Source organism: Echinococcus granulosus (assembly GCF_000524195.1).
Source record: "Echinococcus granulosus chromosome Unknown EG_S00032, whole genome shotgun sequence".
Lineage (NCBI taxonomy): Eukaryota > Metazoa > Platyhelminthes > Cestoda > Cyclophyllidea > Taeniidae > Echinococcus > Echinococcus granulosus.
The window spans coordinates 196,019-212,489 of record NW_020170412.1 but is presented as its reverse complement, the minus strand read 5'-3'; the positions used below and the strand labels follow the sequence as shown (position 1 = coordinate 212,489).

The window sequence follows — 16,471 nt, the reverse complement described above, 5'->3', positions numbered from 1 at the left end:
CCCCCCCACCAGAGGGATGAATCATTTGACCAAACCTAAAGCAGGCGAATTCTCACCAAATAATGGTTCATGGTCTCTAACCTATATGGGTATTTGTCTCGATCAGGGCGAAATATGCTGATGACAGATGTCAGGGGAGGTTCCGGTCTTTGAGCTCCAGGCATCACCAATGGGTAAGTGAGTAATTAGGTCAAGCCCAGAGCAAATATAATCGCTTTATCCTACAGTAACCGAAGAGATAAAGCGATAGGGAGATTAAGCCTTGAAAAACAGCACCAAATGGTAGCTCAAGTCACACAAACCGATATTGTGAGCCAGTCCAGACAACGGAGAATCCCATTAAAACACTGCAATCAAGCCAAAGAATGTGAAAACACGTTTCTACCTGAAATGGAACAATCATAGCCACTCGTTCCGCCAAAGGTAGGTGGAGAAATATTAATGGGAAACGGTCACGAACACTTACTCCTCTACTACTGGTATGGGGATAATCTGACAAAACAGCAAATCTTAGCCACAAAAATACGTGTTTAGGTGAATTATCAAGAACACGTTAGCCGTAGAGCGGCTCGAGTGATCCCACTCAAGCCCCAAACTAGTGCCGCCAAACAACAATTGAAATGACCACGGAGGCAAAAGGAAAGACAAGAAAACAAAGTGTGTAGACATGTGAGAACACGCAGAAATATGAAGTCCAGCTTTAAACCGCTGCTAAGTTTTTTTAAGTCAATTTAAGCATTGCTTTCCCCAAAAGTATGCTGAGAACACTTTTTCAAGAAAGTGAACTTGGATACACAATTCTACATAACCATGAAAAGTCGAAGAAATGCCCTATTCTAGACAACTTTGTAATATTTGTTTCGAGTTGGCCGGGAAAAACGGAAAACAATGCGCTAGCAATGTGCTATTAGCCCCCCAAAAGGCAGGCCATGAACACTTGGGGAAGTAAGACGAACCTGCCCGCATCAAAAACATGTGCTGGTAAATAGCCGTTGAGATGAATATGGAAAGCGATCAAAAGTAAAGTGGTGAAACGCATGAATTCTACATTGCCACTCGACAAAAGCACAAAAGAAACAAAGACACTGAAGCCTATTTGCACCTTCAAAGGCGATTCAAATTGTGCCGAGAGAATTAAGAAATTGGATGAGGCTAAAGTCAAACCAGCAACCTAGCGTATGAAGAAAATCTGACCAGACCTAGAGTCGCTACATTACCAAAACATCAATTCATAAAACTTGACTAATAGAGGTACTTGTGAATGATAATATACTAGTAGTGATGGAAGTAGAGGTAATAAAATGAATAATAATTCGATCCGAAAGCAACAGCTATTTTGAAATGATCACAGGCATAAAAATGGAGCAAAGGAAGGTCCCAGATTCTCACCTAGGAAGCAAACTTCAGCAAAAAATTTTACTAATGTATTCGAATCCGGCTCGAGTTACACGAACGAAACTTAGAAATCGGTTGAAATTACAATCACACAAAGGGGAGGAATTTACGGTTGAAAGTGGTGTGCCTATGCCTACGAACTGCAGTTGACACCTCAGTTACATATTCGGATTTGGTTATGATAAATACACACCTAAAGGATATCAACTCTTGAAATGAAGGTTGCACACGTTTGAATGTGCTGGACTCGAGGGAGCTAAAGCAACACAATTAGAACTCGCCACATGCTAGCATAAGCCTACTGAAATGATCGTAGAAGCGGAAGGGAAGCCAATCCACGGGATTCGCAGATCAAATATAAATATACAAACAATAACTTCCTCTTATAAACTCAATTCACATTTACTCTTCAAAAACGGACCTCGGTAATCAGTTGAGACAGTAAATGAGGTATCAAGCTAGGGGAGAGCGGCCTTCACGATACTAAGCTTGCAAAAGTGCCTTCAATTAAGATCACGCCATTTTATAGCTTGGTAATAAAGCAACAAAAACAGTTCCATCAAAATCCACAATCCATACTGGGGGGACCTTACAGAATTTAACACAGGATCAGATGGAAGATAAAATACCAAAATGCAAGGGCGAGACATCAACACAGATGATCAAGACAATAAATCTTGTACTCACACTCCTCCAAAACATTCCAATTGAATAAGCAGTAAACTCACTTTCTAGAGAACGCCTTTGTGCAAATCTGGCAAACATGCGGCTTCTCCATCGTATGTATAGACATAATGTGTCTCTTCAGCTTATCCTCTCGCACAAAGGACTTGCCACAGGTGTCACAGACATGCTTCGCCTCTCCCGGGGTGCGCTGTCGTGCCATCAACTGCTTGACAGATACCATAGAACTACATGTGGGGCAGGTGAGAGAAATCAAACCCTCAGCAGAAGCCCTCGCTGCAGAGGCGAGGAGGGAGGAGTGGGAACACACAGAAACCGCTGAAGTAGCAGCAGAAGTAACGGCAACGGTAGTAGAGGTGTTGGTAGCTGTAGCAACCACCACCGGGTCCGTTTTCCCAACAGGCGCAAGGCTCAGCGAGTACAACCGATCAGTACCGGTGCCTACGAGGGCAGGATCATAGGCAGCAGTCGTGCAGGGTGTCTTGTTACCCACCAGAGCACAGACGACACTGTCAACAGCAGCTCTTGCTGCAGCTGCGTATTCTGCATCGTCACAGACAGGAGAAGTAGAGGTGGACTCGGGTTCACGTTTCGTTAAGGTGGCAGGAGGTGGGAGAACTGGAAGGGAGGCGGGAGGAGAGACAGTGGAAGGAGTGTCATGATCTAGAGACTTTTCTGGTGAGTTACGAGGATGGAGAGAAGTGATGGGTGTGGGGGTTGAAAGTTCTTTGTGAAGGGAGTTGGGGGATTTGGGCATATCGTCACATTTGGGAGAGATCGGCGGAGGAAGTTGTGGAAGACCGAATTGAGGAGGAAATTCAGGTGGAGGCTGTTTGTCACCATTTGCGATGGAGGGACTTAGTGATACCTCGGGTGTAATCATGCTTCCATCGACCCGGTCTTCAACTTTAAGACGAGATGCAATTATTGCACCAACGTTTTCAGGAAGAGTTCGTTGATTATCCTTATTGCCTGAGAGGATGGGGGGAGTGACTAGACCAGAGGGTGAAGTTACATTGTTTTCGGAGGTAGAGGGACCATTTAAAAAGCTGTCTGGCACATCGCCTATACGCTCAGTAGCGCTGACGACGCTACTGGAATGAAAAAGTGCATCGATATCATTTTCAGGTTTTGAATTGGGGTGAAAGGAGGGGGACGGATTGTCGATCACTTTGTCAATGTATGGCTTTTGGTCGATACCATGATAGTTTATCATTGACTGATGGTGATGTTCACCCGCGATGTTTAGGTTATCAGTGTAATTCACACAAAAGTCGGTAGATACTGAAGTATTTGACGACGGGAGCTCCAAGAAACCTGGTTTGATCATGATTTGCGAATGAAAAGTGTGTATGATTCCACCATTATTGGTGTACCCTAAGACAGTCAGCAGTGAGAAAAGCGATACATAGTAAGACGAGCAATGAATAGGTCACAACATTGCGAGAAACTTGTCACCTAATCATAAAAGTTATCTCCTGAGCTGGGTAACGACCATTTTAAGAACAGAACCAGTCCCAATAAAAAACACGTTAAATGGTAAATATAACCGACAACTAGCGGGAAGTATTTGAATTCTGTCTATGGTAATAAACGTCGGCAGATGAGTCACATAAGCCACACAACTTCAGCTGTATCCAAAAAAATTACTAAACACGAGTGGGAACATCAAAAGAACTAGAAATGCGCCAGGACGAAAGATTGTGCAAAACTAGACGTATATAAGTGGACTGTAAAAAAATATGAAGGCACAGGCTAAACATCTCCCAACTAACACAGAAAAATCAAATCTGAGCGACATACCCGGCGCCCTTCACCCAAGACAGCTTCAAATACCCGCAATTAAGGTAGACGTACAAAACTACTTTAACGATCCAAATAAATTTGCTTTTAGAAAAGCTATTATGCGTTAGAGAATTAATTTTTTAGGATCGAAAATTTTTAGTGCTAAAGTACAGGTGAAATTGCGACCGAAAGACCTATAACTTTCTTGTTTGCTTTTTACTTGAAATAAAGATGAGTTAAACCACTTGGTGGCGGTTTCGCAAACTAGTTTTGCAGACGGTCTTCCCAGTTTTTATGGTCTTAAGCAGTTGGCGCGCTTGCGTGAAATACGGCTTTAAAGTAGTTTTCAAACCCAAAACCAGATTCCATCAATGGGCAAATTAATTTGATGCAATCTCTACAATATTCACTTAAGTGCCATTTTATTTTAATAATGTTTGTGAGAGTCGTTTTCCCTATGTGTGCGCATTTAGCGGAACGTACGGTTGCTCTTGGCCTAGTTTGTGAAGTGGCTATCTTCACGTGAAGCTATACCTAAGATAAATATAGTTTAGGAATTTACCGATCTGTTAGTGTTGTTTGTTATCCGGAAAGCAGTAATATCTGATTCTGTTTCTAGTGATTTGCTCTCCTGATTGTTTGTAGGTTTATAAATTACTGCATTGTAGAGCGTCAAATACGGCGATCTTGTAATCACGCCTTGTTTTTCACTGATGAATTAACGGTTCTTTTTGGCTTCATACCAATCCACTTGTCATTGGCTTGGTATAGATCTGGTTTTTAGTCACCCCCACGTTGCTTCTCTATTACAGCCGAGGTGTTATACGCCTGAACATCACTGTCTACTTTTTAAAGCAATGCTGAAGCTCATTGAATCGCAGCTCGGTGTTAGGGTTTCGATGCAGTATTTGGAGGAGCACAACATTCCAGAATCAGATGTGAGTTTTTTTCATTATTACCCGTCTTCTCATTTGCCTTGTTTAGTTTACTAGAAATTTCAGTTTATTTCTTTGCTTTTAATTATTCCTACCTTTAGGTTTAATGTACGAATTGCACGTGGTGTCTCAATATCATTTAAACTTGTAACTTTTAACGGTCAAAGTTCGATTATACGAACCCAACTTCATTGTCCTAAATAATTTTTATTTATCATAATTTCAGCGTATAGTTGCACCACACCATCGACAGCTGCACGACCTTACTAACATTACACATCTAAGTGGAGATGCCTCGCTATCTCAATCCGTTCAATTTGGCGGCAATCCGCTAGCTCTCGATGAAATCTGCAACCTCTCTATTATTGATGAGCAACTGAGCTCGCGTCGAGTTGCATCATCCTCTCGCTTCTTCAATTACTCTCAGTACAAATGTCTCAGACCGGATGAACTTGCGTGCGTTCCATTGCATCTACTGTTCCCCCTATTTGCAGGTCTCTTTAATCTTCTGAGTGAATTGAAGCACGTTTGCACGATTAGTTTATCCCTCTTTATTCATCTTAAAGTGATTTCATTCTGTGATAAAAAGCAGTACCTATAGCTTTTTCAATTCTGTGGAGGTGCGATCGTCATGCTCAGTGTTTTCATGCTGCTCCCCTTATGACTTGACCAGTCGCTTATGTTATTATCACTAAAGTTTGATTTAGTCCAGTATTGTCGGCAAACTACTTTGTGCACTTTTTCTATGCTATTTTAGGATATTGATGTTGTTATTATGCCTATAACGCAGCAAATCTCTATCTCCCCCAAATTCCTTTATCATTAAGCAGATAAGGATTTTGTGAATAATATAAAGCCCGATTTTTCTCTGAAAGCACTCCGAGGCATACGAGTTTAGAAGCGTCTTTACTGTAACTTCACGAAGGCGCTCAAAAACCGCCAGTATAGGTGACATGGAGAGACTTCCACGTCGTCGGCGTGGAGGGTTGTTAAAACCCGCGTAATAACGTTCGTCATTGAGCTGAGTGTTAATCACATAGAAAATCCTAACACCAGAGAATTGAATCTTTGACTTAAGTCGCATTTAAGCCGTCAACAAATGTAGACAACTATTGGATCGAGATTGTGCCAGCATTTGATGTCTCCAGAATATGAGTATCATGGTAGACCTCTGTGTCACCGGGTTGAAATACTATAGGCTTTACTTTGTTCGGATAACCAATCCATATTCGGTGGATTTTCAGTCGTGTTTGCTGATTTTGTATCTATCTGACTCAGGCACCGTCTAAATAAACTCATTTCGTCCCCATTGCTCTCCTAGGAAGGCGTTTTCAACTTTCGGTGAAGGGGTTCTCTTTCTAGTCGGCGGAGCAGCGAATGATGCACCTCAGCTGGTAGCTCTGCTTCCGGGCACCTCTGCTATGACCCGCCGAGTTTTACGGGTCTTCACCATTCAAAGTTAGCCTTAAATTTACTACTTAAGTCAATATTTAAATAATTAAGTACATTTTCACCATCGATGGCCACTTTCAGTAGCTGTATTAAGCGACCGTAAGTTAACTTGGTTGAATGAGATGAACCTAACAATTATTACTGTAGTATTCTTTTCGGTGTGAATTTACTACCGTGATTTCTATTCTCAATGGCAATGATATGGTACTATGCATCTACTCTCCTTCAGGTCCCGACATGAAACTGAAGCTTGGCCAGCTAGAGGCGCGTTTCATGCCCTTTTCTCGAGAGGTTAGGATTGCCTACGAAGCAAACTACATCCTCCCTTTCACCCTCCTTCATGTCAACTTTGACGAACCCACTGGGGGCTTGCTCTCGCATCCCAGCAGCACCACCCCTGCCCATCTGGTAATGCTTATATTGCTTATCCGAGCAAAAGCTGAATTTGGAAGATATTAAATTCCTGCATCTGAGGTTTGACACAACATATTCTAGCACATTTGAGGCTTTGCTGTGGTGGTTCCCTTGAGTGAAAACGAACGAAGGAGTTAATAGATTCTAAGCTCATGGTTCAATGGTTATGTTGTGCCTTGGATTCGCACTTCTGATGCCATAATCCAAGCGATCAGAGACTTATTCTATGGCACAGTAGATGCACCATTTAGCCTAAAGGCTAACAGACCCCTTGTGTTGTTCTACCCAGATGACGCAAGTGTCGCCCTATTCCACCACTCACTCTCCTCTAGCTTCGATCAAGGCCGATGTGGATCGCATCAAACGTCTCTCCCTGGCCTATCAGAACGAAGGCACGTGGATTCCTTTGGGAGATCTAGGCCCCGCATCCTCGTCTGCATCCGCACTGGAACAAGTGATCTCCAGCCAGCTGCGCAAATGTAATAGTACTGAGCCTTCACTCTTCCTAATTCGGTCTTACTCAGCCATCAAATACTCCTCATCCTCATTTGCTCTAGCCCAGCAGGAAATAGTCACGCCGTTGGGTCAACGCCTGATCAGGGAGTTAGACTCCACGGAGCGGATGTGGGAGGCGTTGAAAGATGCACCCAACCGTAGAACTGCCCGTGAGGGCTTCTTGGTGGCGCTGCGACTTCTTCAGGAGAAGGCAGATCTTCTTTCGGTGAGTGTTTTGCCGTAGGGGGGTTTCCTGTGTTCTGGAGCTCGATCTGTTAATGCTCCTTCTCTGTAATGATACTAGGCCGTTGTGCCAACTCATTTGTGCTTTTAAGTGCCTTGTATTGTGCCATGGCTAATACCGATCGGTGATATGCACTTCCTCTTCCGTAGGAAAGTCTAGAAGTCTTTTTAATGAATTTTGTAGATACCTAGTTATTTAAATATCTACTATCTATGGTGATGCCTACTAAGATGGATTCACTGCTTTGAATTGTACAGCTCGTTGAAAGGCGAGTTTGTCAAAATTACTGCATACACGTTGGTGTAGAATTCGCTGACGCCAGTCGTTGATACGCGTTTCCTCCTCTGTAGGTGAGTTTGTCGGATTTCACGCGGTTTGCGAAGCTGGCACGCTCTAGCGCAGCGGCGGGGCGAGGTGAAACGCTGGGCAACTTCGAGGTCCTTGGTCTGCGCATGCTCATCGAGGCGGGTGTCTTCAAGGCCACCAACGACTGTCTCGCTGTCATCAGCGCTGGTATGTCTCCGTGCGAAATTTTACTGAAATATTTTAAGTAGGTAGCAAATTGCAAGGCTCGTTTATGTTAATGCCAGTTTTTTTGTTCTGAGTCGATTTCTCGCTGTTATGCGTGCTGATAAGTCTCCTCCATCCCTCCCATATTGATATGACATAAGTAGAGACCGGGCAGTGGTTTGGACTGGATTTCACTTGAATAATTAGTAAAATGTCATTTTCCCTATCTTCACCGGTATTGTGATTCGAAGGGTTTAGAAGGTACTGTGGATTTGTTTACTTACGTAAGTGCTTTTCGCCGCCTTTTTGATAACGTCTTGTCGTTCGTACCGATAGGTCTTTTCCCTACTCTCTTCCTGAAATTATGATCTGAGTCATTTAGGTAAACTGTGAGAGTACTTTTTTCGATTTTAAGCTTAATGTCTTGACCTCATTCATGTTATTGAGCCTTTTCTCCTTTCTTTCCACTTGGCTGGAATGCGATCAAGGTATTGCCTCTTTACTTGGTTTAACAGACTGATTGTGAGGTCACTTAGGTACTGGCAAATCGTGCAAAAACTGATTTCATGCTTAGTTGTTACGTGTGTCGGTTCTTTACCTCCCTCATTCCTTTCCCTACTTCTCCATTCACTGAAACGGATATATCACTAGCTCTTGATAATGTGAAGTATAAATCCTTAAACTTTTTTTTGACAGACAAAAGGGTTACAATGTTAGTAACGGGCTCCGTATTACCAGTGATGTAGCGAAATTGTGGAAGACTAGAAAGGCCTGCCCGGGAATATTGCCAGTTAAAATAGTTATCTTTCTACCGCATAGCTCCCTTGTTATGTCTTGAATGTCGTTCCTGGAGGCTTCCTTGTCCACTCTTCTGCTTTGGTTTTTACAAATCCTCCACTGTCCTGTAGTCAACCCCAGTACATGAGCGAAGACAATGTAATGAATGTTCCTTATTATTGTCAGTGCAGTAGTGCATACCTTTCCATCTTTCAACAGTGTCGCCACCTTTGGAACGTAGCTTTTCATCGGCTAATCTGACAGCGGAGACGGATTTTGAAACGCGTCTACGTCTGCTGCATCACCTCTATCGCGTTTCCTGTCTGGTCGTCGCCCTTGCTACCGTTGCTCAGAATGCCCTCGTTGAAAAAGAGATCGGGTCAGTTTAATTCCCCACCTTTCTACCTACCTGTTGATCCATTCATCGCATATCCATTCCATATCCATTTACTGATGTATTCATCTACGTAACAACCTTCTATTTTATAAAAAATACGGCACTGTAATAAAAGTGCAATTGCGCTTGTTTCACACGTCTCGGTTCTCAATGTTTGGCGGAATCCTTCTTACTGAAAATAGTCCTGTTGTTTGGTCAGCGTGTGTTTTGTTTATGACTTACCACCTTAAGTCGGAGTAGCTGATTGTAAGGAAGCTGGGCAATAACTTGTTTAATTTGCCTACTACAGGATCAGTGGGTAGAACCAACAATTTCATTGTTTTCTTTTTTGCTTATGTGATCTGTAGGCCCTTGCTTTTCGATACGAAGAGCTCGGAGGCCGAATTCGCCACTTTCATGAAGGTGGAGGAGGTGGAGATGAACAAAGTCTTTACTCACACCTGTACCACTGCTCTTAAAAATCTCACTGCACAGCTAGCCGAGTGAGTCTTCCCCTCTTCAAGATAGGTGTCAATTTGGCGCCAGGTTTGGGTTCATTCAAGACCAATCCCTCTCTCTTACGATGGTTTGTCGTCAACTTAATGGGAGTTTTTACTTAAAGTGGTTGTGAATTCTGCGCTTGCTCAGTTAATTTTCTGGTAGGTGGTTTACAAATAATTATATCTAATCGTCTAAAAAAACACTCTGATACTACTTATTCGTTGGGTGAGTAGTACATGATAATCGAGTAAGGCACTCTAATTACCGAGGAGAAGACAAAATCCTCAAAACGTATTTTAATAGAAAAAGTGAGGAGCTTTATAACGAGTTACGATTACTGTTGTAAATTGACTCTTGATAACTTTTTATTCCTCTTGTAACAACCTTTAGTTTCACCCCGGACTTGTGGATAATGCGGATGTCCACAATGGAACCGATGCAAATTGAAAAGCGACTTGTCTATGAATGCATCAATTCAGGTGGTGGTAAGCGTCTTTGACATCTTACGAATCACTACTTCGACTTCTAAGACTTATTCCTGTCCAGCTGTGTTAATAATGGTGCCTCATTTTAGGCTGGTGAGTTTAAGGGAGACACAGGTCTCAAAATCTGTTTTTCCCAAGTTGAAGGGCAACCCGGTCTCTCTGTAAAAGTAAAGAATATTTCTATTCGCTTTACCCAATTAGTCTACTTGAATTTTAGTGGCTCCGACCTTCCATTGTCACGTATTGGAGCTCATCGATACACTCTGGTTCAATGACGCTTGAGTAGTCCATTCACTATCATTTTACTTATTCCATGATGTGTTTTATTTTTCATAATAATAGCAAGATCTCTGCTATAATTTGATGTCTCTTGGAAGTATTGCGGTTTCATTGTAAAATGCCCGTTTGACTGTCACACTTGTCGAAGGTTACGATTGTAGATAATTTGACTACCGATATTTCGGAGGAAACTACCGTGAACAGCCGAACAGTCATCCGCATGCAAACCATCAACGTGGCTCGTCTTTTTTTATTAACTCCCCCTAAGATTGTTTTATTCGTGATGGTTTGTATTGAAAGATAACGACACAGTGGTGGTGATTAATTATGATGTGATGTTATCAGTAAGGCTGTCTTGCCAGCCTTCCTTCCTTCGCGTCTCCCATGTGGGGGAACAACAAATCAGCCTTGTTTCACTTCCGATTCTCGTAATGCCTCGGGAGTCACACTGCGCCTTTCCTCTTCCTTTAAATGCGATAACATCTCTGAAATTAATGACAGTTTGGTATTGATATGTCAAATAAACATGTGACCGAAAGGTAGAGAAAAGTGGGACATACGTTGGATTAGTTCTTCATCTCCTGTTTGGCTGATAGATTGGCCGAACTATAGATCTCATTGAAGTCCTCGCTGTTCGAACTCAGGGAACCTAAACAAAAAACCAGCTGGAGTCACTGGCCCCTCTACGACTTTCTGCGGTCTTGGAATCATCGCTGGGTAGATCAGACCAGATTGTGTCCTATTAGTGGCTCCGGTGATGATTGGTGGTTTCGGGCAGAATGTCCCGCGGCTGTCCGGTAAAGTAGTGTTAACCTCTGCAAGATGTCCTCTTGAATGTGTCGGCAGACCTCTTTACATGTTTGTTGATTGAGGGTGATAGACTAAGGAGCGAATGTGAGCAATGACATACCGATAGCAGTCTATTATTCCAACATCTCGGCCCTAGCGGTGCGCGACACCCCTTTATGGTATATCTCTCCCCTTTGCCTCCTCTCCCTCATACTTCAAATGCGTTCACTATACAGACATGCACAAGTTGGTTTATTTTCCTTTCCCAAAGTGATAAATAAAAAAGCAGATGAGGAATGTTCATCCACCGGTCATTTATTTGGGTGTCCGCCTCACTGCGCCATTGGTCAGACTCTCCACATTATACCCCACCGTTGTCATAACAAAGGGATTGGCCTGATATGACGAGGAGGCGCCGCCGGGCGAGGAAGCCGGGGCGGCGTTGGTGTAGCCTCCATGCGGCTGGGACAGGTAGGCTTCTGCTCCCTCGTAGCAAGTCACTGACACCGACCCTCCCCCACTGTGGTGTTGTTGGTGGTTGTGATTGTGATGCACTTCTGGAAAGAAACAGGCAGCGGCAGCAGCTGCAGCCCGCGCAGCGAGAAACTGTTGTGACGTAGGGTAGCCCGTAGCAGTGGAATGTTGGTGATGGCGTTTGGCTCCACAATCCTCAAAATCTCGAACGGTTTGGAGCGATGGTGGTGGTAGAGGTGGAGAGGGTTCATGAGGTCGTTTGGAGTTGTTCTTTCGTTGCTGCTGCTGCTGTTGTTGTTGGTTTTCGTTTGGATTAGACTCGCGAGGAAAGCAGAGGGAGCCTTCGGTGCCTCTGAAGGTGGAGAGACCGAGGGAGACGGCGGAAGCAGCGTTGGCGGCGGCGGTAGTGGTAGCGTCGCAAGTGGACGGTTGAATGGCTTGAGCCAGACCGGTGAAATCAAATTTGTAGGCGTAGCGCTTTCCATGAACCTGAAGAAAAAGGATAATTATAAAGATGTGACATTCATACATGGGGTAACCTTTTGGCGATATTGATTTATCAGCTACCATGGCGGTGCTTGACAAAAAGGGGACGTTTCTACGAAGGGAATCTAGTTGTGCATTTACTGTCTGATTAGACTTATGTTTGTAACTTTTTACTAGGAAATTCTTTAATTGATGAGTTCTCCGCCAATTCTCTTTACAATCGAAAGACTTTATTCCCAGTTGGATCAAATATGGGCACCCGATGTTGGTTCAGATTCCATTTGAAGCTACTTGAACTAATTGCGACTCAGCGACTCCAATGTTTTATTCGCGCACGCCAATAAGGAAAGGGGGTAATAAGTAGTTAGCCGTTGTTAATTTTTATAACTACAATACTTTGCAAAGCTTACTTGTGAAACGGAATTGGGGTAAATTTAAAACCACCGTTTAGCCAATCACCTGAGCAGGTAACAAGTCCAGTGCTTGCTGCTTCCGGTTAACTGGCCAATCAGCATAGAGAGAAGGGCAGGTGGCGCGGATTTGTTAACCAATGAACGTCTGGCAGTGCATCTGGGTCGTTTTACTTAGCATTGTTTCTATGTAGTTAATATTTTTCTTAAAAGAATGCAAAAGCGAATTACATTATCTCTGTTTTGAAGCAAACTAGACCCTTTTGGGCATAGTATTATTAGAGTTTAGCAGAAATGACCAAATGCAATGGTTTTGTGAGATTTTAAAATTCATCAATCTTTGATAATAGGAACAACGCACAAACTAGCCAGAAACTCAGAAAATTACGGTTAAAAGTATGATCGAGATAAATAAAGAGCTTTCTGGGGCTAGCAAAGACTTATCTAAGGCAATTTGTTAGGGCACTGGTGAATTGTGTACTCGTAACCACAGTTCTGAGAACATAAGGGTTGAGGAAGACACGCGTTGAGTAGGCTCAAGAAAGAATGGGGAAACTTTAACTGTGTAACAGGGCATTAACATTTATGAAATACATGCAAGTGCACAACAAAATCAGTTTAAATGGTTTTATTTTGGTCACTTTTCTTATTTCTTGGGCTTTAACAGCGTGAGTACAAATACTTCCAACATTGCTCAATATAGCATGTTTTACAAATGGCAATAATTCAGTAGCTCCATTTTAGGTACCAGTCATTAAAGTCAGAAAGATTTTTAAATATCTAAACTGCCTATTGCTCAATAATTTGTGAATCTATCCGTGAATCAAATAATGTACGATACTGAAAACAATGTGGGGTACAGAAGACAGGAGAACTGCCACACCAAACCAATTTTCCGTTTGTGGGCCAAAGAATGAAGCTGCTCATTTTGCAAGCAATGGTGTTGTCAATCATTTAAATTGTAACATGGTAGTATCATACACCGGGAAAAGTTCCATAGTTGCGTATGGTATCGAATGGAGAAGGCTCACCTTGCTCATGATATTCTTATCGTAGTAGTAGCGGAGGGCACGACTCAGCTTGTCGTAATTCATGTTGGGCTTCGATTTGCGTTCACCCCATCGACGCGCCACGTCGTCGGGATTGACGAGCTTAAACTCGCCATTGGTGCCCTCCCACGTAATACAGGCCAAGTTGCGACTATCCGCCAACAACTCCAACAGAAACTGCCACAGCTGAATCTGTCCTGAGCCTGCAATGCGAATTGATGTCTACTTCAAGCATAGGACCTTCCAGTCACGCACGATTAAATATCTACGATGGTTTTATGCTGTTCTACTTAGTCTATAACAGCAGACTCTCAGGCGACCTTTACGTCAAAAATGAAGGTGATACCAAAGTCGTTTGAAGTATAACGCCTTAAACGGATTGCTCAGGTGCTACAGTCGAAACATCAGGAGAAGAAAATCAGTTTCTATTCATCGGAGGCAAATTTCAAAGGGAGTTCCTAGTGTCTTAGGCATTCTGCCGAACCAATTTTGCATGTTTCCGTTTCAACCAATTGCACCAGGATCTCTCTGGATACCAGCACCACTACCCAAATGCCCGCTGTCTCATGACTATGACCATCACGGTCGCTGCTGTACATAAAGGCAGGACACATGCGAAGAACCGGGCACCAGGAGCTTCCGAAATGCCTGCCTACTCCTGTGGGTGCCCTTTGTGTGCGCATGTTGAGAAGAGCGGGAAAGAAGCTGGTGAGTACCAGCACACTTTTTAGTCAAAATGCATCATGGCTTCCGGGTGGATGAGCAGACGGAGTGAGGAGGGGAGAGGAGGTGGATGGGTAGAGGAGCTTTCATGCCCACGTGTACTCCCTCCCCTCCTCCTCATGTGCAGCAGGCGGACGCGCGGTATTGGGGTGGCAAGATTTGTAACAATGGTAAATCACGGTTGCTCCCCTCTCCCCTTCCTCCCAACATTCCACTGTCTATTCACCACCATGCCAGGAAATGACTCGATAGGGCGTGAGTGGAAAACGGGGATTACCCACATATTACGGTTTGCCTGCTTGTGGGAAAGTGAGGCCACTGCTACCGTATCACTGCCTTATTGACGTAAAAGGGTTTTTTACACCTCTACAGCATTCACTGAGATTCTGCGTTTAATTCCCACATTTCTCTGTAAAATTGTGGGAATGAACTTTGCGGCTTTATGCGGTTTTGGTGTAGGTACTGACAGGGTAAAAATATGCGTTTTAACTGGACAAAATCAAGAAGATTGTTGGACTTTAATGGGCAATAATTGGCATTTTTAACACTCAGAAGTTTGTTCGAACCCCTAATCGTTTATTCTGATTAAGCGCTGAAAGCTGTCTCAATGAAATAAGGTAGCTTCTGTAAAACCGATTTTATGCAATGTTTACGTAGTGAAAGGCTGTGAAAAAAGCCTCCAATATCACTCTGAGTGAGAGATCATAAGTTGCTTCTTTCGTAAGATCCTTATTTTTAAATAAATAAAAAAATATGCATCACATCAACCACCTTTTGACTGTAAATCAACTCACCTTGAGGCCTCCACTGAACCGTCGGTGATCCCTGTGACAACCTAGTTGAGTTTGAAGAAGATTGTGGCGGTAGTGGTGGTGGCTGAGGCGGTGGCGACCTATATACCTTACTCCTCTCTCCTCCTCCTTCAGTACTCCCCTCTATCCTTCCCACAGCCCCGTGGGGTCGCATTCGTCTCGCTCTTGTAGTATAGAACATTGAGGGCTGTGATGGTCCCCCAGTTCTTCCATAGTGGTAAGCAGTGCCTGACCAAACTCCCTGATGATGGTAGGCGCTAGTCGAACTGGAAGTGGAGACAGCACCAGAGGAGGTGGAGTACCCATAAGAAGGGAAGCCAGTAAAGTGGTATGCAGGTGACGCCTCGAAGTGATAACCTCCGCTATTCTGATAGAGGTCTGTCTCACCCCAGTACACCCCACTAGTAGTAGTATTCTGCTGCCGAATCAGACTGGAATAAGCGCTGCTACGTGGGTCCTGCTCGTAGCATAAAATCCCATCTGAGGTGGACGAGTAGGAGGTGGATGAGGGGTATGCCCCGCTAGCGAATTCCGATTGTGATGCGAAGTACTCAGTGCCCATGGGGAAAGAATATTTTCCCCTTTGATCAGTATTAATTGCGGTTGTGATATTTCCGACACTAGAGGTTGTGATAGGAGGAGGCAAGGAGGAATACCTAAGGCCCTCATCTATACTAGAGTGTCCTGATCCCTCCTGAAAATAAGAATAGAAGTTCTCCCATTAAAATACGATATTAATCGCTTTTGATGAAATTCACAGTGCGCAATCTCTCACCATGGTGGGTATGTGCTGGTTTCCGTTCCGCGCTTGTGATAGGATTGTCGTATGCAAGCAGAAGCAGAAACGGGATTTCCTGTTCTCAATCTCTCTGCCTATTTTGCTATTTCTCTCGATGTCGGCTGCTGTGAAGGGACGGAAGGAAGTGCACGAACTGGGATTTATTTCAGGCAACAGGAGATCAAGATCTTCGGGATGTCGTGCACCCACTTCCTCTCTCTCTCTCTTTCTGTGTGCAACTCAGCGGAACAGGATTTCCGGACAGATCTTGGCAATCCGTCGAGTAATAATGCTCCGGTAGTAGCAGTAACAGCAGCAGTTAGCAGAGGGAGCAACTACAATACTGTGAATTCAAGCACTGGTAGCAGTGGCTGCCCGTTCTGTTACGGAAGGAAATGGGTGAAATTAGGTCCGACCGCGCAGTGTAGAGCTTGCAGAACGTAGAGTGAACTAGTGCTACTGCTGCTGTCAGCTAGTGTCCGGTTGAGATTAATTTTACATCCCTGTTGCCCTCACGCACACACGCACACACTCACTTGCGCTGGTCTTCCTGTCTTTCAGGAAATACGAATGGCTGAACAGAGAGAAGGAAGGGAGTGGAGGGGAGACTCAATGTCT

General features: G+C 43.8%; 3 protein-coding genes across 3 annotated transcripts in view; 1 reads left to right on the top strand and 2 right to left on the bottom strand. All coding sequences in view use genetic code 11, as the record gives it.

The window, feature by feature from the left end:
* Positions 1 to 3,409, bottom strand: part of EGR_04834 (Zinc finger protein 589) — a gene marked incomplete at both ends in the record, with an annotated part of 13,100 nt that extends 9,691 nt beyond the window's left edge. The window contains one exon of the mRNA XM_024494083.1: positions 2,124 to 3,409. Coding sequence (XP_024351472.1) covers positions 2,124 to 3,409 — 1,286 coding nt within the window. The remainder of the gene's footprint in view (positions 1 to 2,123) is intronic.
* Positions 3,410 to 3,821: 412 nt separating this feature from the next.
* EGR_04833 (hypothetical protein) lies at positions 3,822 to 11,053 on the top strand (the record flags this gene model as incomplete). The annotated part of the gene is made up of 11 exons (XM_024494082.1): positions 3,822 to 3,926; positions 4,677 to 4,802; positions 5,026 to 5,255; positions 6,121 to 6,257; positions 6,481 to 6,659; positions 6,955 to 7,386; positions 7,755 to 7,917; positions 8,911 to 9,070; positions 9,436 to 9,570; positions 9,959 to 10,053; positions 10,977 to 11,053. 11 exons carry the CDS (start codon positions 3,822 to 3,824, stop codon positions 11,051 to 11,053), a joined length of 1,839 nt encoding a protein of 612 aa, XP_024351471.1.
* A 383-nt stretch (positions 11,054 to 11,436) lies between these two features.
* On the bottom strand, positions 11,437 to 15,637 carry EGR_04832 (DNA-binding protein D-ETS-3; the record flags this gene model as incomplete). The annotated part of the gene is made up of 3 exons (XM_024494081.1): positions 11,437 to 12,084; positions 13,523 to 13,743; positions 15,058 to 15,637. 3 exons carry the CDS (start codon positions 15,635 to 15,637, stop codon positions 11,437 to 11,439), a joined length of 1,449 nt encoding a protein of 482 aa, XP_024351470.1.
* Between the last annotated feature and the right edge of the window lie 834 nt (positions 15,638 to 16,471).